The 23903-nt window shown below is 46.7% G+C and overlaps 1 protein-coding gene and 1 long non-coding RNA gene across 6 annotated transcripts; one reads left to right on the plus strand and one right to left on the minus strand.

Annotated features, from left to right (window-relative positions):
- Positions 1–984: 984 nt before the first annotated feature.
- Positions 985–8827, minus strand: ULBP3 (UL16 binding protein 3). 3 transcript variants are annotated; one of them, XM_045391371.3, is made up of 5 exons: positions 7995–8827; positions 4431–4682; positions 3933–4205; positions 3113–3241; positions 985–1867 (listed from the first exon to the last, which is right to left on the minus strand). In XM_045391371.3, the coding sequence occupies exons 1-5, from the start codon at positions 8077–8079 to the stop codon at positions 1857–1859; spliced, it is 750 nt and encodes a 249-aa protein (XP_045247306.2). In that variant the 5' UTR covers positions 8080–8827; the 3' UTR covers positions 985–1856. The 3 variants fall into 3 exon arrangements, with proteins under 3 accessions (XP_045247306.2, XP_073893337.1, XP_073893338.1); XM_074037236.1 differs by lacking the exon at positions 7995–8827 and adding an exon at positions 5318–6401; XM_074037237.1 differs by lacking the exons at positions 4431–4682; positions 7995–8827 and adding an exon at positions 4291–4429.
- A 39-nt stretch (positions 8828–8866) lies between these two features.
- Positions 8867–23392, plus strand: LOC107129494 (uncharacterized). 3 transcript variants are annotated; one of them, XR_012433539.1, is made up of 5 exons: positions 8867–9150; positions 14597–15463; positions 18611–18880; positions 21654–22298; positions 22990–23392. It is a non-coding gene; the product is annotated as an uncharacterized lncRNA (long non-coding RNA). The 3 variants fall into 3 exon arrangements; XR_012433538.1 differs by lacking the exons at positions 21654–22298; positions 22990–23392 and adding an exon at positions 11041–11413 and having other exon boundaries at positions 18611–20216; XR_012433537.1 differs by lacking the exons at positions 21654–22298; positions 22990–23392 and having other exon boundaries at positions 18611–20216.
- Positions 23393–23903: the final 511 nt, after the last annotated feature.

Here is a 23903-nt window from a genome sequence, read left to right on the forward strand (position 1 = left end):
CTGGATTGATGTGGTTATTTTTATTATGTGTAAATGAGAAATCCTCACTAACATGTTGGAAAAGTTTAACATTTTCATCCAGCATTTGGATGGTTTCATTTTTGCTAGTTCAGATTTTGTAGTCTATTGTAGAGCGAAAGAGAAATCTCTCATCAACATTGAAAAGCATCCTGTACTGTACTGGAATATTTCACGGCCAACTTTTTGCTATGACAATGAATAGCACAGTCAGCAGTCTAGTATCTCCATACTCTCTGGAACATGTTTGGGGCCTGGAACTGACTCTGGGATTGCTGGTTAGTGGGATGAGCACAGCATCCACTGTCCTGGATACTGCCTGAGTAGACGTCAAAGAAGTGATTCAATCTGGATTCCTACCCACAATGGAAGAAGTCTCTGATATTTTATTTCCTATCCACCAATTAGTAGAGACAGATTAAAAACATTTGTCAGTAGGAAGGGTGTGCAGGGGTAGACCATTGTTCTCTTGTGTCAGATATATAAAAGCTTTCACAGGTTTGTTCAGCATCTCTGAACTGCTCATGACATTTGCCCAAGAATTAGGTACATTTTATTTATATATTCTGCTTCTGATTTTTTGTCTATGGGGGAATAGCATTACTTTTAAAAACAGAAATGTATCTGTGGTGAGGATTTCTTCTACTAGAAGTGAGCATGGTCAGGGCTGAAGAATGGTGAGAAAAGCCACTGCCAAGCGTGGAGTGGGATGGGGACAAACCAGAAAGCATCACATTCTGGAAGCAGGGATAGAGGCAGGAATACCTGCCAGCCCCCAGGGCATCAGGACAGTGGTGAAGACTGACAGCCAGGCTGCTTGTAAATTAAGAGTGATCTTTAAAGTCTCTGTCTCCAAAAGATATCTAGCAACATCCCTGGGTGTATTACTAAACATAACATGGCAGAAGAATGAAATCCCATTAATTCTCTACTGGGTTACAAACCAAAATTCCAAAGTCAATAAGGTTCTTTGAAAATAGATATCTTTATTTAAGTACAGTCTAATAAATTACTAAATAAAATAATCATGAATATAATACATTTTCATATTAAATACTACATATTAAATACTAAAAATTTCTACGACAGACACTGTGGTTCAGGTCTGTAATCCCAGAGCAATTGGGAGGCAAAGATAAAAGGATTGCTTGAGGCCAGGAGTTGAAGACCAGCCTGGGCAATGTAGGAAGACCCAATCTCTACCTAAAAATAAAACAATTGCTAGGCATGGTGGCATGCACCTGTAGTCCCAGCTATTCTAGAGGCTGAGTCTAGAGGATCACTTGAGCCCAGGAGTTAGAGATTACAGTGAGTGATGACTATGCCACTTCACTCCAATATGGTTGACAGAATGAGAAAATTAAAAAAAAAAAAAAAAACCTTTCATAACAATAAAAAGGATTAATACAATTCTTGGTCAGTGCATGGAAAGGATCCCTGAGGCCTGAAGTCCAGCATGCTATTTTACTAGCAATACTGTTTAGAAGAATAAGGTCATGCTTCAGAGAAGTGTCTGCTTTTCCACAATCAAAGAAGTAGAAATAAAATGCTTTTTGCTGAGATTTCTTGTTCAGTTAAAACTTGTACAGGAATTCCATCCATTAGCACCAAAAGAAAGTGGCAGAAGATATTAAGAAAAATGGCTGCTAGGATCATCAGCAAAGGTAATGAATGGCATGAGATGTTGAGTCTACAATGTCCACATCATCTGCTGGGGGCCGGTGGGCTTGCTAAGGCTTGAACTCCTGGCTGTCCAGTAAGGCATAGTGGTAAGTAGACAGGCGCCTTCTCTGAAGGGAGAGCGGGAACCAGACGAGGCTAACAAAGGCTTCCTGGTATCATCTTCCACCTTGGGAAAGATGAAGTGTTGGTTTAAGTGGCTGAGAAAAACCTGTGTCTGTTCTCCTGGGTGATCCCTCCCAGACCCTCCCCATTTTGGAGCTTCTTCCCCAAATAAGGAACATGTTTTTCCCTCCAACCCTACTCCTGGCTCTGCAGCCTGTCCCAACCTCCTCCCTCCTTCACCACACCACAGAGCCAGCCCAGGTCCTGTTATAGCCCTCAGGGGCTCAGAACTGAGGCTGGTAATGAGGGGTCTGCACTCTCACTCAGGGCCTGATCCTCTGTCTCATAGAAGGGTATAGAGGACCTGGGGGAGCTCTCTTCAAAGAGAGGTCTCTGGATCCATGTTCCCTGGCCTTGGGTGGGCTTGCAGGCAAACCTCCTTCTTTCCCCTTCGCTCTCAGCCTTTCCTCACCCCGGGAGCTGCACCCATAGCTCTGAATAGGACTGCCCCTGCCCCGCCCCATTCATTCCCAGCCAAGCTCAGTGGCAACCATGGACCTCTAGCAGCAGCTCAGCTGCCCTGTCTGAGTCCACTCTGCTCCAGGCAGGGCCATCAGCTGGCTCAGGATCTGGAGTGTGCAGGAGGCAGAATGGCAGGGGCATCACCCCAGGGCCCGGCCAGGAATCCCATGGGTCCAAGGGGCTTGGCCATTTCCTAAACCTCGTCCTGGACATGCTCTACTCTTCACCTTCCACCTTAACTGCTGGGACTCAAGCTGCTTTCTCTGGGAATGCAGCCTTAGGAACTGGGAGGAACTGGGTGGGCCAAGGCCCTCACAGCCCCCTCGTCCTGGAATTCCCCCAGGTCTCTCTCTTCTTAGCCTCTTCCAGGGACGCCCCTTCCCTTGACATCCTAGGTGAAGTGGCCATGCTGCTCCTCTCCTATTGTGCGGACTGCCCATGCCTGAGTTCCTGCTGCCTGCAGGTCACACACCACTACCCTTCCCGAATAGAAACCTGCTCTGAAACAAGCCTGAATTGTCTAAACCCTCTTGAACTCAACAGGCCCTGAGGCTTGGTATGGGCCCCTCCCTTTCCCTCTGGCCCTGATGGTGAGAATCCATCAGAACCTAAAGTTGAGCTACCCAGGTCACTGCCAACAGGCGACACCAGGTCTCATTCATCTGTCTCATGTCAGGATGAGAAGGTCCTGGCCATGGGGAGGGGTGGGGCTCTGGGAATTCTCCTTTCCCTTCCTCCCACCTCCCCTATCTGTCTCTTGTTCCCCTCACAGTTTTGCCTACAGTACCTGTCACTCTAAAGGACTCTCCTGAGATGCCAGGGAGGGTGAAGCAGAGGATGATGAGGAGGCTCCAGGGACTGAGGCTGGTGGCCATGGCTTTGGTCTGGGCTGTGCCTGGGGCCACGGTGGGTGGTGCTGAAACAGAAACACAGGAGTGACAGCCCTTGTCCATGCCCCAAATCTGAGGAGATGCCTCCTCAGCTCCTGCTGCCCCAGGTCATCCTGGAAGGCAGAGGATTTGTCTCCCCTGCTGTGGGGCAGCCGCTGTGACAGTTCCTGGGGTAGGAAGGGAGAGGGGGTGTCCCCATCCTCAGGGAGCTCACATAGCTGCTGAGGGAAGCAAGGTGACAGCACAGCCCACCCTCCTGCTCTGGTGGAAGAGGAGGTGATGTCCCAGGGTCAGGGACAGGAGAGTCTCGGGGCTGGCATTTGAGGTGGTTTTGATGGATTTCCAGAAAGAGACCAAGGGAGAGGAAAGGAAAAGTAATCCTAGGTGGAGGGAAATGAGAAAGGCCCAGAAACACAATGACACCTACAGTTTCAAGGCTGGCGAGAAATCCACAGTGAGTGGAGCAAAAGCAAGTGCAGTGAGGAAGAGGAGTCAGGAGGGAGAGAGAAGAGGAGGATGGGAGAGCCAAGGCATCCCCAGGAGGAGCCCCCCCATGAGGGGTTCATGTTCTTACACTCACTGACACACTCACACACACACATAGACTCACACCCACTCACACCCATACACCCACACCCACCATACTCAGACACTCACAGACAAGGGTGTAACTCTATGGCATCTCCAGGGTGCTCCCAGTGCTCCCCTGTCAGTTACCTGTGGGTTCTAGCCTCTTCTTCCTGTGCATCAGGAAGTCCCTAAGCCAGCTCTTGCAGTCTCCCATCGAGACCTTCTGGAAGAACATGGTTAGTTCGCTGTCCTCCCACTTCTCTTTCATCCGCTTGGCTCCAGCCTGAACCACTGTCCACTTTCTGTTGTTTGAGTCAAAGAGGAGGAACTTCTGTCCATTGAAGCTGAACTGCCAAGATCCACGGATGGGTCCGTCGACTTCACACTCACAAGACATCCTGGCCTGCAGCGTGCGGGGTCCTGCCCCAATCAGAAAGAGATCAGCTCTGGTCTTTACACATTCTCTTCCCTGTCCCACATCCTCCTATGCTGAGACCCTTCTCACCGGGTCCTGTTGTCTCCTCCAAGTCCTGCCCTTGCTGCTGGGCTTCATGGAGGTCCCATGTCTAATTTATTCTACCCACACAAAGTGCAGCCCCTGAGCCCACACTCTGCTCCCTTCTGTCCTTGGTCTCTTCCACTCACCGCTGGGTGTGAAATCCTCCCGCTCAGTGTCAGCCAGTTTCATTCTGAGCCTCCGCCCCACCTCTTTCAGCATTTCCAATTGTTTTCCCCAGGCATCTGTGACATCCAGCTGCTCTTCTAGGTGACCCATAGATAAGACCTTGTCACTGCCACAGTCATAGGAGAGGAAATTCTTCTGATCAGCCTGGCCCTGGACCTCACACCACTGTTGTCCATGAGTGATGTTGAAGTTATACCAGAGAGAGTGAGCATCTATGGAAAAAAAGAAAAAACACCGGAGAGTGTTGGTGTCGGGGAACGACCCCAAACACTGGGACAGCAAGAGGGTTTCCTGAAGGGCTGGGGTAGCAGAGCATGGATTTCTCTTCCTCGACGGTGGTCTCTGCCTGTAGAGGAACCATGGGTCACCAACATGTTCATCTCCCCACTCTGCCCAGACCTATACTCACATCCGTCAGCACAGCACCCTGCCAGGGAGGTGGCAGGCCTGCTACAGGAGGAAGGACTTAGATGGCAGGATCTTCAGGAGCAGCCCAGGTGGACTGCAGGAGGCGGGAGAGTGTGGGAAGGCACCCTGAGGATGTTGGAGCATGGTGCAGTGGGTACGATGTAGTCAACATTGGATAAGGGTGAGTTCATTTATTATGGGTAACAAGACATGGTAAGTTCCCTGGAATGTGGTCATCTGCTAGGAGGTTGCCCTTGGAACCTTGGAGAAAGGAATGACCCACACCGCATGAAACAGAAAACCCAGGTCTTACATGGCAGGTTGTAGAGGAAGGAACAAAAGACTAAGAGAAGTGCCCATGCCACAGTGACTGCAGTATGGAATCCAGAACAATGTCCACCCTCTGTGCTCAAGGGAAGCCTGGAAGACTCCTGTTTACCCAGCATATAAAGAAGGCTCCAGGAGAAGGCAGCAGACTGTCAAGAAGCTCAGGGATGCCTGTTGCTGAAGGCCAGGGTCAGGGGTAGGAGATGCTCTTCCTGAAATGGGCTCCCGGTAGTAATGGGGGTGGAAAATCCTGAAATAACAGATCTCAAGAGGAGGCCGTCAACTGTCAGCAGGAAGGAGGGTGCAATGATGGAAATAATTAGAGAAGTAACAATGCCAGCTGGGGACCTCAGTCTTACAAAGCTATGCCCCATAGAAAAAAAGGGTCCAAGATCCAAAAGAGAGGGAGACTCCACCCGGATACTACTAGATTTAAATAATTACCACAAAGACAAAATGCAAGGATGGATGACCAGGAGGCTGAAAGTTGCCACCCCAGGAAATAACTGAGCTCCTTTGCCCAGCTTTGAGATCTGAGCCACATCTCAGATGCAGAGTCCCTTACTAGAAGGAGAGCCCAGAGCCCCTGGTGGGCCCCTTCAACCCCACAGCAACTGCAATGACTCCTTCAGACTCCCCCACAGAGCAAGAAGGACATTCACTCTGGTAACTGTACACCATGAAACAGCAAATACCCAGACACTCCTAGTGGACACAGTGTGCGATCTGAGCTCTTCCCTGAGATGTGAAGCATTAACTTGCTCCCCTCTTACTCATGAGGTGCATTTGGAGCAAAGTAACAGATGGACGCCTGTGTCAGGTCCAGCTTAGAGGGATGTGCTGGGTTCATAGACCCATTCGATGGTAATTTCACATTTCCTGGATTTCTACCGGGAATGGTTAGTGTTTGTAGTTAATGTAGTAACTATTATAGGTTGTGCTGGTCATATGACATCCCCTGTCACTACTGAATGCTGCTCTGGTAGCTGGGATGCAGCCATACACACTCTCATGAGGAGTGTTGCTGGACCTGCCACTATGGCTATTTGACCCTGGACTCCCTAAGATCCCAGAGGCATGTGTGGTTGGAAAAGGTGCTATGTGGATTTCATGGCTATTCCCAACCACGGAATCACAACAGGGTCCCCTACTGCTCAGAAGCAAGGCTGTGCCACTCACAGCAATGAAATCCCCTCACTTAAAAGTGGCTCCAGGTGTGGTCCTGGGCCCTGGTGGAGATGGGCCTCCATCTATGGGAGGGCAGTGACCACACAGCCTCAGAGCTGCCCATCACACGGTGGGCTCCTCACCCTTTAGGTCATTAGGAAGGTAGGCCCAGCAGTGAGATGACGCAGGTGGGTCTCCTGGGATGGGCCGGAGCAGGGCCACAGGGAACCAAGAAGCTGCACAAGCAGTTGGCCCCGATCCCTAGGACACTACATGGGTGTACCCCTCACCCTCAGCTCACACCTGAGGCTTCAGGGAGGGTCCCTGATCGCCCCAAGGGACCGATGATGCCCCCCAGCAGCAAAGGAGGGGGGCATTGACCCCGAACCATAGAACCTCCACTCGCATCCATCACACCCACACCACCCAGAAGCCACAGGCAGGGTCGGACACACCTGTGACTCTTCAACTTACACCACTTGGAGATGACACCCCAGGGGATGGGGCAGCAATTGCCAGGACCCAGCATGCGCCTTCACCTGGGGTCAGCAACCTAGGATGGTGTCCACATCTGGTCTCCCTTTTATTTGCAAGTTGCCATTGCCTGCTGTTCCTCTACAAAGGGACAGGACTTGACACACAGAGTACCCATGGCCAGCAAGGACCAAAGTGCCTTCAGCTTTTCCTTTCTAGAAAGGGTTTGCTGATACCTGTCTGCTTAGTGACTACTCTATATGACGCTGGCTCCCCAGTAGGAAGAACAGGCGGGTCTGGGATCCAAGGGCAGTAGTGGGCGCCTCTACCCACGGGCGCTCCCAGGGTCATCCTGGGGGACATGGTACTTCCCATCCCCCCTGCATTAGGTTTTGTGGAAAGCATGGGGTGTGTTTGCTGGGGTGTGTCCGCTGGGGTGTGTGATCAGGCAAAGGGGGTGAAGGTGTTATTTGGTGGAGGAGGTGCTAAGGGCCCCTTCTTGGATGGGGAGGTGAGGGAGGCCTGTGGGGTGACAGGGCTGGGCTGAGATGGGGAGTGAAAAGATGCGTCCTGAGTAGTGGAAGTGAATAGTGAGGGGAGGAGTAGGAAGTGTCTGCTGAGCCGCTGGGGGCAGTTAAGTGTCTGCAGCAAAGCGCAGGGGGAAGTTCCAGGGCATGGAGCCCTGGGGATGCTGGAGGGTTTGTGTGGTAGAGAGCCGGTGAGAGCAGAGAGACCTGTGGCTGATTGGGGTGTCAGTGATCGCGTCTCTGTGGAACCCCCCTTCACCCCTGTCTTGACCCCAGCTCGGGTTCCAGGGGCTCTGGTTTCTCCTTCCCGAGGGCGAGTGGGGCTGCGGGGCTCCACCAAGGGATCCCCTTCCCACCTAGCCCTCTGCAGCGTTTTGGCCCCTCCACCCTCCTGCGGTTCCTTTTTCGCCTTCTTTGACCCCCCTCCTGCCCTGCGGGGCAAGCAGCAGCCTCAGGAAGCGGACCTGGCGAAAAAGAGCAGCGAATGGGAACTGAGCGAGGGAGCAGACCGGGGAGATCGCGCCGGTCCTTCTAGAAGCCTTCCCTCCTCTGAAACGCGCTGCAGTCCACAGCCCCCCAGGTTTGGCCCCTGCCCCGCTGAGGCTCCATCCCCAAACTTACCGGCCCGCCCCGTCCCGGACCAGTCGGATAGCAGGTACAGAGTCAGGAGGCACAGAAGGATCGCAGGGCTGGCGGCCACTGCCATTGTAGACTTGGAGCGCAGCTGACTGGAGGAGCGGTCGATGTGGGGACCGGCGGATGAATCACTTCCACCCTCCCATGCCTGCCAGTGGTTAAATAGGCTCCGGCCCGCCCCGACCCTCTCCGTCCCGTCCCGCCCCTCTCCGTCCCGTCCCGCCCAGGCGCCCGCTCCAGTCCCGCCCCGCCTAGGGATCCAGGGGAGCCTATGCCTGCCCAAGTTTGGACGGCTGCTCCGCCCTATCCCGCCCCGTCTCGCCCTTCCCCGCCCCACCCCGGGCTGGGACCCGGGGAGCCTAAGCCTGCTCTTGTTTGGGGATGCTCCGCCCCATGCCGCCCCGGGCTCGTGGCCTGACAGCGGCCCCCTCTAGCCAACACTTACTCTCCACCCCTGGCGCCGCGCGGGCCAGGACACGGTTCCTTCTTGACCGCCTCATTTAATTTTTTAACACAGCATTTATTATTACCCACTGATGCACAGGAAAGCGAAGAAACTTGCACAGGGATATTCAGTGGCGGCCGCGTCACCGCCTCTGTCAGCGACACCCGCCCTCCTTCAGCCTGCGCCCAGAGTCCCAGCCCCTCTCCGTCCAGGGCGCAGCCGCTTCCCAGTCCGGAGTGGACCTTCTTTGCCTCTCCACTAAAAGCTGAGGCGGTCTTTGAGTATATTCTACATGCCTTTATGACTTCTGGAAAAAAAGGAAAGAAAAGAAAGTCCTAGTGGCCGACCGTGATCAGTCATCATGTGATCAATTGTGTTTCCATGGAGAGCAGAAGCCGAGGGAGGGGTCTACGCATGCGTGGGGCTCACTTAGCTGCACACTCATCTGTGGCCAACTACACCCAAATCCATGGGCCTAGGGCGGGTTTCCTATTTCAGTTGTGAGGTCTCCCGCTCTCCCTGAAGTCAGCAAATGCCAGGCCCACCCTGAGGACAGCTGGAGCTCTGAGCCCAGGCCGTGGCCTCTTCATGGTCCTGGGGGTGCTGTAAGGGGGTGGAAGTGAAAGCAAGACCCACCATCAGGACTCAGGCGTGTTTTTCAGACCCACAGAGGATGATTTTTCTCTCCATCACCTGGTGAGCCTGACATGATTTAAGGATGGTTGGAGGCTGAGTGAACCAGTGAATGAATGAGAGAGTTGTGGAAGTGAATGGGGCTCAGAGGAACAGCACAGGTGCAGAGGGGAGCTGGAGCGGAGGTTGTAACCCCCAGGGGCCTGAAGGTGGCAGCATGGAGGTTGGTAATTTTTTTTTTTTTTTTTTCCTTTTTTCCTTTTTTAGTTGTTGGGTTTTGTTTGTTGTTTTCTTGGTTGGTTGGTTGGTTGTGAGACAGAGTCTCACTCTGTAGCCCAGACTGGAGTGCAGTGGGACGATCTCAGCTCACTACAATCTCTGCCACCCGGGTTCAAGCGATTCTCCTCCCTCAGCCTCCTGAGTAGCTGGAATTAGAGGCGCCTACCACCACCTCCGGCTAACTTTTGCAATTTTAGTAGGGACAGGGTCTCACTATGTTGGCCATGCTGGTATCAAACTCCAGGCCTCAGGTGATCTGCCTGCCTCGGCCTCCCAAAGTGTTGGGATTACAGGCGTGAGCCACTGCGCCTGGCACCAACTTGGAAATTTCAGTCTCCACCTGGTGTCCACAAAGATTTTCCAAGGAAGAGTAACTTTGGTTTTCAACCAGTCTGGGAGTGCTTCATCAGGATAGAATCTTCTAGAAAACATAGTGTGATGACGGACAGCAAACTACTGTCTTCAGCTGGTTTGATTGAGCCTAGAGTGCACCAGGGCCAGGAAAATCTTGTCTTTTTTCTTGCTTTTTTTTTTTTTTTTTTTTTTGAGACGTTGTCTCATACTGTTGCCCGGGCTGGTGTGCAGTGGCGTGATCTAGGCTTGCTGCAACCTCCACCTGCCAGGTTCAAGCGATTCTCCTGCCTCAGCCTCCTGAGTAGCTAGGATTACAGGCACCTCCCACCATGCGTGGCTAGTTTTTTAGTATTTTTAGTTGAGATGGGGTTTCACTATGTTGGCCAGGCTGGTCTCGTGATCCCCTCCATACCTGTGTTCCATTTAGTATACTGAGGTTTTCTTTGGTTGGTTTGAAAGCTATACATTCTAGTTTTCTTCTCAGGGTGGCCGTCCTTAACCTATGACTCATACCAATCAGTATCACATTTATTGGTATTAATGGTTTCATTTTATTCCTAATTTTAGAAGTATCAGCATGTTTTCCTATTCCTTTTGCGTGCCACCTCCAACCCCATTTTCCTGATATCTTTCCTAGCTGTAATTCTCGGTTATTCTTAGCTACACTTCTTTCTGTAATTCTAACTTCACATTTTCCTTGTTGTGAGATAACAGTAATCTGGAACAGATTCTTTGGTCACTTGTCCTCCTCGGTTCTCTTGTCACATCTCCTGTGTTTCTCTTGCTATTGAGGTACCTTCCTCTAAACTGTTTCCAACTTGGTTTTTAGGAGGCAAATATCCTTCAGGTTTTCTGTGTTTCGAATATTTCTAAAACACTGTGGTGGGCAGGACTCGGTAGCTGCCCCTTCAAGTTTCCTGTACTGTTTCTAGAACGATATGTTCTAGAAAACACTGATGATAGGACAACTAGCTGCTGTCTTAGCCTGTTTGTTTAAGCCTGGAGCACACCAGGGGCAGGAAAATCCAGTATTTTAAGCAAAGAAAGAATGTGTGTGAAAGTGGGAATGGAAATGGGAAAGGAAAGGGGGCCAGGAAGAAGGGGATGCAGAGAATAAGGGGTGAGGGGCCTAGAGAAACCAGCTGCTCCTAGTCTAGGCACCGCTAGTCTAGGTACTGTGAGTTTAGGCAACGCTAGTCTAGGCTCTGCACAGTCATAATTAAAGCTACTAATCAGTTGACCTTAAAATAGATTTTCCTGGGTTCTCTGAGTGGGCCCAGTGCCATCACATGAGCTCTAACAAGCAGAAAATTTTCTCAGGCTGGAGCCAAGAAAGATGCGTCCAATGTCAGAGAGATTCTAAGCATGAGAAGGATTCCATGCACTGTTGCCGGCTCTGAGATGTGGGGACCATGAGCAAGACTGGAGAGGGGCCTCTAGGAGTTAGGGAAGGGCTGACAGCCAGCAGGGAAGCTGGGACCTCAGTCCCACAGGTCCAAGGACTGGATTCTGCCAGCAACCTGAATGCACTTGGAAGGAAATGCTTCCCAGAACCTCCCAATCAGAGCCCAGCTGGTGGACACCTTGAACTTGACCTTGACCTTGAGGACTGGGAGCAGAGAAACCAATCAAGCCATCTCAGGCTTGTGACCTAGAGGAATATGAAATAATAAAGATGTACTGATTTAAGCAGGTAAGTATGTGGGTGGCAATTTGTTATCACTGCAACAGAAAAGATACCTTCCTATTTAAATGAGAACTGGACTGGATATAAAATTCTAGGCTCAAGTTCTTTTTCTTCATATTTGAGAAAGAATACTCTGTTGTTATCTTGCAACCAGGGTTGTTGTTGTGTAGCCTGAGGGCCAAGTGTTTCCTTCTTCCTTCCATTGTTTCCCTGGGGTAATTTGCGAAAGGGAGCCAGAAGCCTGAGCTTCTTTCCTGTCTTCACCCAGTGGATTTGTACTGTTCTAGGCCTTTAGTCACAGTCTCAAGGAGGTGGAGAATGGTTTCTACTTTAACCTACCTTTTCACAGATGCATTTGTAGATTGTACAAGCTTATTGTTTTTCTCTTATTCGACTAGTGCTAGTCTTCTCTCCTCCTATTTTATAAATATGAAACTTACTGAGATGTAATTTACAGACAATACTCCTTTGTGAACATAGGAGCTTAAAGTCTCTTATCTTTGGGAGCGTATTGAAATACATAGGCATTTGGCCATATTATAAGATGTGTTCCCAGGCTATAAACGTTAAACAGATGAATGATATTACTTCAGTCATGAATCATCTTACCAATCTGTCAATTCTGTAGAAAATCACGTTTCTAGCAGTGCTTGCTTCAGGTTTGTGAAGAGAAAAACAGCAATGTTTTCACTGAACATTGACTTTTAGACAAAATGAAGGCTAGAACTACATTAAATTCATTTTTACTTCCTATCATTTCTATATTTTATAGATTTCATAAAATCGGCCCACAGTCTTAATTTATGATAATTGTAATAGATATCTTAGTAAAACACCCAGTCTCTTTCGGTTATTGGAAACACTTATAAATTCTAGGCTTTAACAATAAATAGCACATTGTAGAACAGCAGTGTCGTTTAAAAACTGAACTTACTTGAATTAATCAGACATGACAAGATATTTTATGACCCTAACAGAAGCTTAATGAACAATGTTGAATAGATTTCAATACTTTTTTATAATGTATCTAAACTGTGTCAATTATGTTAACACTGCCTTTGAGAAGAAATCATCAATTTTGGATTTAACATACAGGATGGCACCCTAGAAAATGTTAAAACATCAGGAGAATTGTACCTTTAAGAGTGGAAATGAGCAATGAAAATACACACTACCAGAGTCACCTCCTGGGACGCCTAGATATTTACTTGTGATTTGAGCATTTTTCTGCCTAGAAACAGCAAAACTGACAGTTTAGCTCTAACTGGCAGGCACCACATGACATAGCAACAACAGAGCAAGAAAACCAGGAATATCTTTTGCTCAAAATAAAGTTATTTCAAATCTTGTTTTAAAAGCTTTTTTGCTAAGGTGCCTCCTCTACCCAAGAAACTAACAAAGAGCCACAGCAGCAACAATGATGCCCAGCAAGAGCAGCACTGCACGTGTAAAATCCAGTAAAGCACTCTGCCCTGAGGATTCGTCACTGCAGCTGTCCTGAGGGTTAGAATGTTTTCTACCTGACTGCTCCGGGAATGTGCGAGCCAAAAAATGAACAAAAATGATCCCTGGCTTGTGGAGATCCACAGGCGTTGAACAGAATCCAACATAATATCTCTGCAGAACACAACCTCACGTAGGCAGCAGAGGCTTCCTGCAGTAAAAAAGCCATGCCACAAAAAAGCTCAGAAACCTGCAGAATATATCAAGAGTCAAATCACAGTAAGTGAGTGAGCCAATCCCACAGAGTACGTTTGGCCCTGAAGAACTACAGATATTAGAACTAAAAAGAAAATAGTAGGCCGGGCGCGGTGGCTCAAGCCTGTAATCCCAGCACTTTGGGAGGCCGAGACGGGCGGATCACGAGGTCAGGAGATCGAGACCATCCTGGTTAACACGGTGAAACCCCGTCTCTACTAAAAAATACAAAAAACTAGCCGGGCGCGGTGGCGGGCGCCTGTAGTCCCAGCTACTCGGGAGGCTGAGGCAGGAGAATGGCGCGAACCCGGGAGGCGGAGCTTGCAGTGAGCTGAGATCCGGCCACTGCACTCCAGCCTGGGTGACAGAGCGAGACTCCGTCTCAAAAAAAAAAAAAAAAAGAAAATAGTAAAATATGTATCCTTAAATCATTAAAGACATAAAAGAATAAAACCCACTGCAACCATTGAGACATTGTCAAAAAGACTAGTTATATCTGAAATAGAAAGAACCAAGCAGCACTTACAGCAATGAAAAATATGTTAATTAAAATTTGAAACTCAACACACTGAGAAGCAGCATATTAAATACGAGATGAAGTCACTGACCTGGATGGATCTGAAGAAATCATTCAAAATTTGGTAGAGAGAGAGTTTCATGCTGAAACTGCAAGAGAGAAGTATAAAGATATGGATGTACAAGGAAAAGGGCCAACCTGCCTCTAATTGGACTTCCAAAAGCAGAGAAGAAAATGAGGGAGAGGAAATTTTCAAAGAGCTAATGGCTAAGAACTTTTTCAGATTTTATGAAAGACATAGATTCTCAATTTTAGGAAACATAACCAATCTCAATTAGAATAAATAAAAATAAATTAACTCCTAGGTGCATTGTGATGAAATTGGAGAATATCTTAAAGGTTGTCTTCAAGAAAAGTATGTTTGAAGAGAACAACTTAAAAGGGAAAAATTTAAAAGCAATTATTGATAAAATATAATCCATAGGAAAGACAATCAATTTGACAACAGCCTCCTAGCCAGTTTTCAAAATTCGCAGCCATGGTCTCTCAAAATATGCCTTCTGTGTTGTTTTACCTGTCCTTTTAGGATTCCAATTAAATGTGAGGTGAACCATTCCACAGTGTCTGCCACAGCAGCTGTGGCTTCTGAATTTTACTGTCTCTTCTAAATTTTTCCGCTCTTCAGTCTTCCTGTACTGCATTCCAAAGGATTTCTCTTTCTTGACCTACCTTCCAGCTTACACTTCTCTCTTCAGCTCTAATTTGCTATTAAAGCCATCTGTTGAGTTCTTCATTCCAGTTATTTAGTTTTATACTTATAGATTATTCCATAGTGCATATATCTTACATTTGAAGTAATGATTTTTTTCTGTTGTTTTTTCATTTTTTTAAGTTATTAAATCATAGTAAGCATAGTTATTTTTAAATCCCTGCCTGATAATTCTAATTTTTTTTTTTTTTTTTTTTTTAAACAGAGTCTTGCTCTGTCTTCTGGGCTGAAGTGCAGTGGTGTCATCTCGGCTGACTGCAACGTCCACTTCCTGGGTTCAATTCATTCTCGTGCTTTAGCCTCCTGAGTAGCTGGGACTATAGACATGCCCAATTAAGGAAGGAGACCACTCCTACTCCCCACACCTTGCCTAGTTCACAAGACAGGAGGAGAGAGAAAGCAAAAAGTTAGAAAGAAACCAAAGTAAGATAAATAGCCAGACAACCTCGGCACCACCACCCTGCCCTAGGAGTTAAAAAAATAATAATAATAACATCAATCCCTGACCTAAACTACTTGTGTTATCTGTAAATTCCAGACACTGTATGAAAAAAGCATTGTAAAACTTTTTGTTCTGTTAGCTGAGGCATGTAGCCCCTAGTCACGTTTCCCATGCTTGCTCGATTTATCACGACCCTTTCCCATGGACCACTTAAAGTTGTAAGCCTTTAAAAAGGCCAAGAACTTCTTTTTGGGGGAGCTGGGCTCTTAAGACGCGAGTCTGCCGACGCTCCCGGCGGAATAAAAAACGTCTTCCTTCTTTAATCCGGTGTCTGAGGAGTTTTGTCTGTAGCTCTCCTGCTACATTTCTTGGTTCCCTGACTGGGAAGCCAGGTGATTAACCAACTGTCGAAGCAGCCCCTTAGGCAGCTTATGCCTGCCCTGTAGAGCATCCCTGTGGGGGACGCTGGCCAGCTTGAGCTATGCGGATCCTGAGAGCGCTCCCAGGTAGGCATTTGCCCTGGTGGAACGCCTCATCAGAGCAGTACACAGCAGGCCCCCACGGAAGATCAAGGCAGTGACTGAACACCGGGAAGGAACTGGCACTTTAAGTCCAGACATCTGAAACTTGGTAAGACTGGTCTTTGGAACTTGCTCGCTCCATTTGAGTGGAAGTGTGGCCTGATCACCCACGGCGTGCCTGTACCGGCACTTTGGTTTTTGTTTTTGACTTGACTTGCTTGACACTTTGGTTTTAGTTTTGATTTTGATTTAGTGTGAATTAGATGAGTGAGTGATCTTTTACCCTTTACTTCTTACAGTGTGAATGTTGTTTTGTCTTGAGAAAAAAAGAGGTCAGACACAAAGTAAGCCCACTCCACTAGGAACTGTGTTTAAAAAAAATTCAAAAAGAAAAAAAGAAAGTCATCAAATCATCAAAACGTACTCTATTAAAATGCACGTTACAGAACCTTAAGAAAGGTTTTGCAGGAGATTATAGAGTTAAGTTAACCTCCTAGAGGTTAAGAACTCCGTGTGAATTAGAACTGCCCTCTTTTGGTGTTGGATGGCCCATGGAAGGAACTATAGACAGAGAACAACTGGCCATGTATTTAAGGTGGTGACAGGGGTCAGAGGACAGCCAGTGTACCTAGATCAAATTCCTTTATATTGACTCACGGTTAAATATAATATAGACAAAACCAGCATAAATTTAGCCCCGTTTAACAGCTTATTGCAAAAAAGCCAAAAGTAAAAGTAAGAGCAGCTTCACCAGCAGACAGAGAGTTAAAAAAGGAGTCCCAGAAACAGCAAGAGAAGCCAGGTTTGCAGGAGTCACCAGAGATAATAGAAAGTCTTTCTCCATGTGTCCCAGCCCACTACCCCGCTTTACCAAGGCCAACAGCCCCCTCGGAAATGAGATTCAGAAGCTAACACACCCCAGTTCTCACCTCGAAGGGGAGGATTGGAGCCTCCAGAGGCCAAGGAAGTCAGTCAAGATAGTCAAGTGGGCTGTCTCAGATCTGGTCTTGCTGGAGCTATGTAAATGCCTCTCAGGGAGACGGAGGACCTGTCTATTATAATGACCAAGCCCACATCCGGGGGGTGGGGAGGGGAGGGAGGCAACAGACTTTCATCTATCAGCCGTTTCAACCATTGATCTACTAAACTGAAAACACCCTGAACCCGCCACCTTGCTCCTGGCAGCTAGAGCCCTGTAGAGCATGACTGTGTAGAGGTGTTGGACTCAAGTTTCCTCTAGCAGACCTGACCTCCGGGACCAGCTTTGGGCATCAGTAGACTAGGAGCTATACATGGACGAGAACAGCTTCATCAACCCACAAGGAGACAGAAGTGCAGAATATGAGGTGGTAACCCTGGACACTGCCGTTAAGCTGAGCTCATTGCTTTAATTCGGGCCTTAGAATTAAATACCTCAGTAAAGGTAAGACTGTAAACATTTACCTGACTCTCAGTATGCCTGTTTAACCCTCCAAGTGCATGGAACATTATATAAAGAAAAGAGCCTGTTAAACTCCAGGAAAAAGGGGAAAAAAGACGCAGAGAATGCAACTCAGCTTCAGCATTTGCAGAGGTACTGAGAAGCACTTCTGCAGAGGCTAAAACTTGGTAGAAAAAAGCAAGTCATATAAAAAAGATTTCAGGAATGCTTCAAGTTGCTGACAAGAGCCTAAGTCAGTTTTATAAGAGACTATAAAGCATTCTGGTTTTACACCCCATTTGACACTGAGGCTGCTGAAAATCAGTATATAGTGAATACTTCATTTGTAAAGCAAGCCCAGGGTAACATCAAGCAGAAGCTGCGGGCATGAATACCACCTAGTCTATAAAAGTGGCCACCAAGGTGTATGTTAACTGTGACCAAGGGACAAAACTGGAAAAGAGCAAAAGAAAAAAAAAAGACTAAGAGTCAATGTGAAAAAGAGAATCTGAAGAAAACAGGAGAGACAGACAGCAGTGCACGGGGCCAGGGCCTGCGCCGTTGCCCAGCCCCACCAGCTGGCCTAAGAGCAGGAAAACTCAGGAAAAAAAAAAAGAAGACTTAAGAAAAAAAGCCAATCTATTAGCAACAGCTCTTATAAAAAAACATTAGCAATGTGAGAAGAGGTGGTCATGCATATAAACGTGAAAAAAGTCAAGTTAGGCAAAGATTCAAGAGCCAGACAAGGCTAGACAGAGATTAACGTGCGAAATGCAAAAAGAAAGGACACTAGAAGGTTAAATATTCAAAAGGCAATAAAACAAATGGCCAAGGCCACAAGACAAAGAGGCCGTCAGCCAAGGGCTGCTGCACCTTGGAGGAACCAAATACTGATCTGATCAGGCTGACAGGAGCTAAAAAATGTAAAGACTAGGGCAGACTAGGCACCTTCCCATTAGGCTCCCAGGAGCCCATGGTCACATTAGAAGTCAAAAGCAGCAAGATTTCTGCTGTATCTGGATTCCAATTTCTCACTAAAGGCTAAGCCACTAAATAGAGTTACAAAGGGGGACAGTGTGGGGAGAAGAGCCCCTCCTCTAAGAAACTTAAACAGGAAAAAGAGCCATACCTTGTGAAAACCTGCTTACAGATTTTACAGACCTGCCCCGTGCTGGAGGCTATCGGTACAGGCTAGTGCTTGTTTGCACCTTTTCAAGCTAAGTTAAAGTTTTCCTCACCAGGACAGAAAAAGTACAAGAAGTGACTAAAGTACTGTTAAAAGACATTATCCCCAGGTTTAGACTACCTCTAACTTTAAAGTCAGACAATAGGCCAGCATTTGTAGCTGAAATAGTGCAAGATTTAATAAGACTGTTAAAAATAAAATAAAAGTTACACACAGCCTATCGGCCACAAAGTTCAGGAAAAGGTAAAATGCATGAACTGGACACCCGAGCAGCTACTAAAAAAAAATATTGCCAGAAAATCATTTAAGATAAAATCAGGTTTTTGCCTACGGTCCTCCTCCGAGTCAGATGCACTCCCACCAAACAAACTAGGTATTTGCCCTATAAGATTTTGTTCAGTCGGCCACCCCCAAATCATAAGTCAAATTAAAGGTGACCTCCAGAAACTAAGGGAATTAACCTTAAAAAAACAAATGCAGGATTTAAAAATAGCCATATGAAGTGTTCATGATTGAGTAAATGGAAATGCCTATAAGTCTGACACCACTTTAAATCTAGTGACTCTGTTTAAAGTAAAATCTAATTTTTCTAGCACCCATATAGGATGGGCCCTCTACTGTAACCTTGTCCACTCCCACTGCTGTTAAAGTTGCAGGTGTTGTGTCTTGGATCCCCTCAGTCAGCTAATACCGGCAGCTCAGGACAAGTGGACCAGCCAGCAGGAAACAGATCATCCAACCCGGCTGATCCCTAGACGAGACCAAGCTGCTGCTGAGGATGATAGCCCTGCTCTGGTCACTCTGGAGGCTGACCAGTCTACACACGGCTGAAGCTTGAGGAGACAACAAGCCCTGCTCTAGTCACACACCGGCAGCTGACTAGTGTATGCATGGCCAAAGCTTGAGGACTCATCAAGCAAGTAAATGGAGTTAAAAATCTTAAGATTAATAGTTTTCCTGTAATACTGTTTTCCTATTGTTCTGTCACTGTATTCAACCTTTTTCCCAAGTAAGGACTTGTTTTGTCCTTGCTGGATATGAATATGCTGTACATTGTTTTGTTGTTGTTAACCTCCATGACCATGCTAGAAGAAACACCTGTATAAGGTGTCCCCACTGTACACATGCTACTTAGGAAACCCAGATCCTCCAGCCCAGCAACAATTCCGAGTCTTTCAGTCATTCTTGAAACTATAACCAGAAGTTACCAGAACCTCCTCCTTTAGCAAAAAAAGAAAAAACCTATTTGCTCAGTTGGCTGTAAACATTGCTAGCAGACTAAATGTTTCTTCATGTTATATTTATAAAAAGGCTAACATAAGACACCAATGGCCTTGAGAAGCAAAAGAGTTCATGCCTCCAGATAACTTCACTTTAACTCTTTCCCCAAACAGATGTCCCAAGTTCAAGCGTCTGGCTCTTAAAAACTTGTTATTAAAAAATACTGTGTTACTCGCTAAGAAAAAGCTTTTAAGACCCAGTAAAAAAACTAACCTGCTTAGGACATGACAAAGTTGGTACATGTGCCTGTACAGGTTTAACACAGGTTTGATCCTTGGTCTTCATTTAGAAAATAGTTTACAGCTATAAGAAAATTTAAAACCCTCATTGTAAGTGTATTACTAGTACTAGAAACTCGCTTGCTGCTCCCCTGTATATTACATTTACTCCTTCAAATGAAAGAAGGGTTTGTACCTACCATGGTTCGTCAGAAAACTTCAACGCAAGTGTATTACATAAAACACTATCACTGTGTCTCGCAGAAAGACTCAAAAAATAAAAATAAAACTCCCACTAATTAGTGAAAATTCTCAAAGAGGGGGATAAGGAAGGAGACCACTCCTACTCCCCACACCTTGCCTAGTTCACAAGACAGGAGGAGAGAGAAAGCAAAAAGTTAGAAAGAAACCAAAGTAAGATAAATAGCCAGACAACCTCAGCACCACCACCCTGCCCTAGGAGTAAAAAAAATAATAATAATAACATCAACCCCTGACCTAAACTACTTGTGTTATCTGTAAATTCCAGACACTGTATGAAAAAAGCATTGTAAAACTTTTTGTTCTGTTAGCTGAGGCATGTAGCCCCCAGTCATGTTTCACATGCTTGCTCGGTTTATCACGAACCTTTCATGTGGACCCCTTAAAGTTGTAAGCCTTTAAAAAGGCCAAGAATTTCTTTTTCGGAGAGCTTGGCTCTTAAGATGGCAAATCTGCCGATGCTCCTAGCCAAATAAAAAACCTTTTCCTTCTTTAATCCGATGTCTGAGGAGTTTTGTCTGCGGCTCGTCCTGCTACACAACCACACCTGGCTAATTTTTGTATTTTTAGTAGAGACAGGGTTTCACCATGTTGGCCTGACTGGTCTTGAACTCCTGGCCTCAGGTGATTCTCCCGCCTTGGTCTCCCAAAGTGCTGGGATTATAGGTGTGAGCCACTACACCTGACCAGATAATTCTAAAATTTGAAGTTGCAAGGTCTAACCCAGCAGTTACTAGCTACACGAGGCTATTGAGAAATTGAAATACAATTAGTTTGAATTGAGATGTACTGTAGTATATGGTGCACACCAAATTTCAAAGGTTTAGTATAAAAATGTCAAATGTCAGCCGGGTGTGGTGGCTCACGCCTGTAATCCCAGCACTTTGGGAGGCCAAGACAGGCAGATCACGAGGTCAGGAGATTGAGACCATCCTGGCTAACATGGTGAAACCCTGTCTCTACTTAAACTACAAAAAATTAGCCAGGCGTGGTGGCTGGTGCCTGTAGTCCCAGCTACTCGGGAGGCTGAGGCAGGAGAATGGCATGAACCTGGGAGGCAGAGCTCGCAGTAAGCCAAGATTGCGCCACTGCACTCCAGCCTGGGCGACACAGCGACACTCTCTCCAAAAAAAAAAAAAGAAGAAGTCAAATGTCTCATTATTCATTTGTCTATTGATGACATGTTGAAATAATAGTTTTGGTTAAAAAAATTGAGTTAAAACATAATGAGTTAAAAATATTGTAAAAATGTATTTCACCTGTTTCTTTTTATTTTTTCAATGTGTTCACTAGAATATTTAAAATTCCCTGTGTGGCTCACACTTGTGGCTTCCATTATATTTCTATCAGAGTACTGATCTAGAGGTTCCATATATTTTCTGTCTCTGTTGTACGTTTCAGCTGGTTCTCTGGTTCTCATTTCTGCTATCTTATCTTCCCATGTGGTTGGTTATCTTTGTCTACGTTCTGGGTACGATGTTTTAAAAATTGCTGTTGATAGAATATAAAGTGTAGGATGGGCTGGCCATAGTGACGCACTCCTATAATCCCAGCACTTTGTGAGGCTGAGGTGGGGCAGATGGCTTGAGGCCAGATGTTTGAGACCAGTCTGGGCAACATGGTAAAACGCCATCTCTAGTAAAAATACAAAAATTAGCTGAGTGTGGGGTCATGCACCTGTAGTTTCAGCTACTCAGGAGACTGAGGTGGGAGGATCACCTGGGCCTGGGAGGTGGAGGCTGCTGTATGCTGTGATCGCACCACTGAACTCTAGCCTGGGTGACAGAATGAGACCCCATCTCAAAAAAAAAAAAAAAAAAAAAAAAAAAAAAAAAAAAAAAAGGTAGCATGATATTTCCTTCCTCCAGAAATGAATTTCATTTGCTTATATCAGGTACTTGATAGCTATAAAATTGCTTGAATTTTGCTGCAGGAATTGAGATATTTTGGGACATTCAGAAGCCTTGAACCCGGACTGCCTTCTGTTTGAAGACTGGTTGACCATCAGTCCACCTTTACTCTGAGGGTCCAGTCCCACTCTTGGCAGGCTCTGGACTCCAATATCTGTTTGCACAGCCCCATGAAGCCATCCAAAGAGCACGTGAGCCACTAGAATCAAAAGGCCGCTGACTCTTTACCATATCACTACTGCCACAGTTAGGAAGCCACCAAGACAAGGAAGGAATCCATCCATAATCAGAAACCTACCACCCTCAGAAACCACAGCCACTGTTGCCCGCTGCAGATCCCACTGTGCCTGCGAGGATTTTCAGCTTCAAATGGACGCCACGTGCCCTGCTCTCAGCACCTCAGAGCCAGCGACCAGAGCCCAGGACCTCAGCTAACACTGCCCAGAAAACTGAGTATCTCCCCCGCTGGGCTTGGCAGCAGGAGCAGCAGATGCCTGGCCCCTGCTGCAATTCCCCCACATTTGAGTGACTGAATCTGCACCACATCCTGACTCTGGTTGTAAAGGAGTCTGGGAAATGTAGTTTTTAGCTTTCCTGTTTCTGTAGTATAGGAAGGCACAGCAGAAAGCAGATGGAATGGACTTATCCTTCTCCCATCTGCCCCCCAGGTACATACAATTATAATACCATTTGGTTTAAGTTTCAAAATATGCAAAATGATACTATATCTTGCTTACTGATATATCATATACGTGTAAATTCATGTACATCCATACACCTGTATCCGTGTATCTACATATGTGCATATCCATATATAAGTATACAATTGCCACAAAGGCAGTAAGATCAGTTGTGGTTTCAAGCACCGGCTCTGCAGTCAGAAACCCTGTGTTTGTGTGACATGGGGCATGCATGTTTCCTCAGTCTCGCTCGCTAAGCTTATACTTCCCTGTGTGTAAAATAGGCATCATGATAGTACCTACCTCAAATATTGCTGTGGGCCTCAAATAAGCCAGTGCCTGTAATAGACTTAGCATAGTGCTTGGCTCGTGGTAATACTCAGAGAATTGTAGCTCTTTCCATCATAGGGGGTAGCAGAAGGCCTCGGTGGTCAACCCAACTCACTGTATCAGCCTGACAAGTCACTTAACTCCTCCGGGCCTTGATTTCTTGTCTTTCAGATGAGGGAGTTGCCCTAAATGATCTATGAGGTGAGTTCCTAAGCCAATGTCTCCAGGTCCTTAGGGGAGAGTGAGGTTATTTACTTAGCATTTTACGGTGAGCATTGGAGAGTCTGGCTTTCCGAATTTTTACTGTTATTATTTCTTACAAACCCTTGTCATTCTAACTTATCTCTAGATACTACCTGAGAGAAACAGAAGATAAAACTACCACCAGGACCCACCAGCAACATGACACACGGCCAGTGACTTCGGCTGCTAAAATCAAAATGTACACCAGAGGGTGCTGCAGTTAAAGAGCGAGACAGAGGTGAGCGGGCTGCCAGGGTCCAGTCTCCTAGGGGCTAGAAAAAGCTATGAGCACAGGCCTTGGGGAGGCGGTAGGACTACCTGAGGCGGAATTCCACGAAAACCAAGTGAAAAAATACTGTTTCATTCAGGCTTCAGTTACCTGGATGTGTGTTCCTCGGGAGAGTGGTTGTGTGTGGTTTTCGCACACTGATTTGGATTGTTGTTATAAAGCTGAAAGGGCCACATTCATAAAACAGAAATAAATAACAAAAATAAAAGCTTTTATCTTTTGCTGTGAATTTTTTTTTTTTTTTCTGAGACAGAGTCTCCCTCTGTTGCCCAGGCTGGAGTACAGTGGCGCAATCTCAGCTCACTGCCAGCTCCGCTTCCCGGGTTCACGCCATTCTCCTGCCTCAGCCTCTCGAGTAGCTGGAACGAGAGGCACCCGCCACCGCACTGGCAAACTTTTTTGTATTTTTAGTAGAGACGGGGTTTCACCATGTTAGCCAGGATGGTCTCGATCTCCCGACCTGGTGATCCGCCCGCCTCGGCCTCCCAAAGTGCTGGGATTACAGGCGCGAGCCACTAAGCTCGGCCATGAATTCTTAAATAATGGAAAGTGCTTGCAGAATTCTCCTACTTAGTAAATGAGAAAATGTCCGTGTTGACAGCCCGTCAAGATGACACGTTTTCACAGTACTTAGGGGAGACAACCTCCAGAAATAAAATAACCTTGTGGCAGTTTACTCACAGTGACTTCAGTCCTCAAGGAAAATATGGGCTTAACAAACTGTACACTAA

Source organism: Macaca fascicularis, chromosome 4, assembly GCF_037993035.2.
Source record: "Macaca fascicularis isolate 582-1 chromosome 4, T2T-MFA8v1.1".
Lineage (NCBI taxonomy): Eukaryota > Metazoa > Chordata > Mammalia > Primates > Cercopithecidae > Macaca > Macaca fascicularis.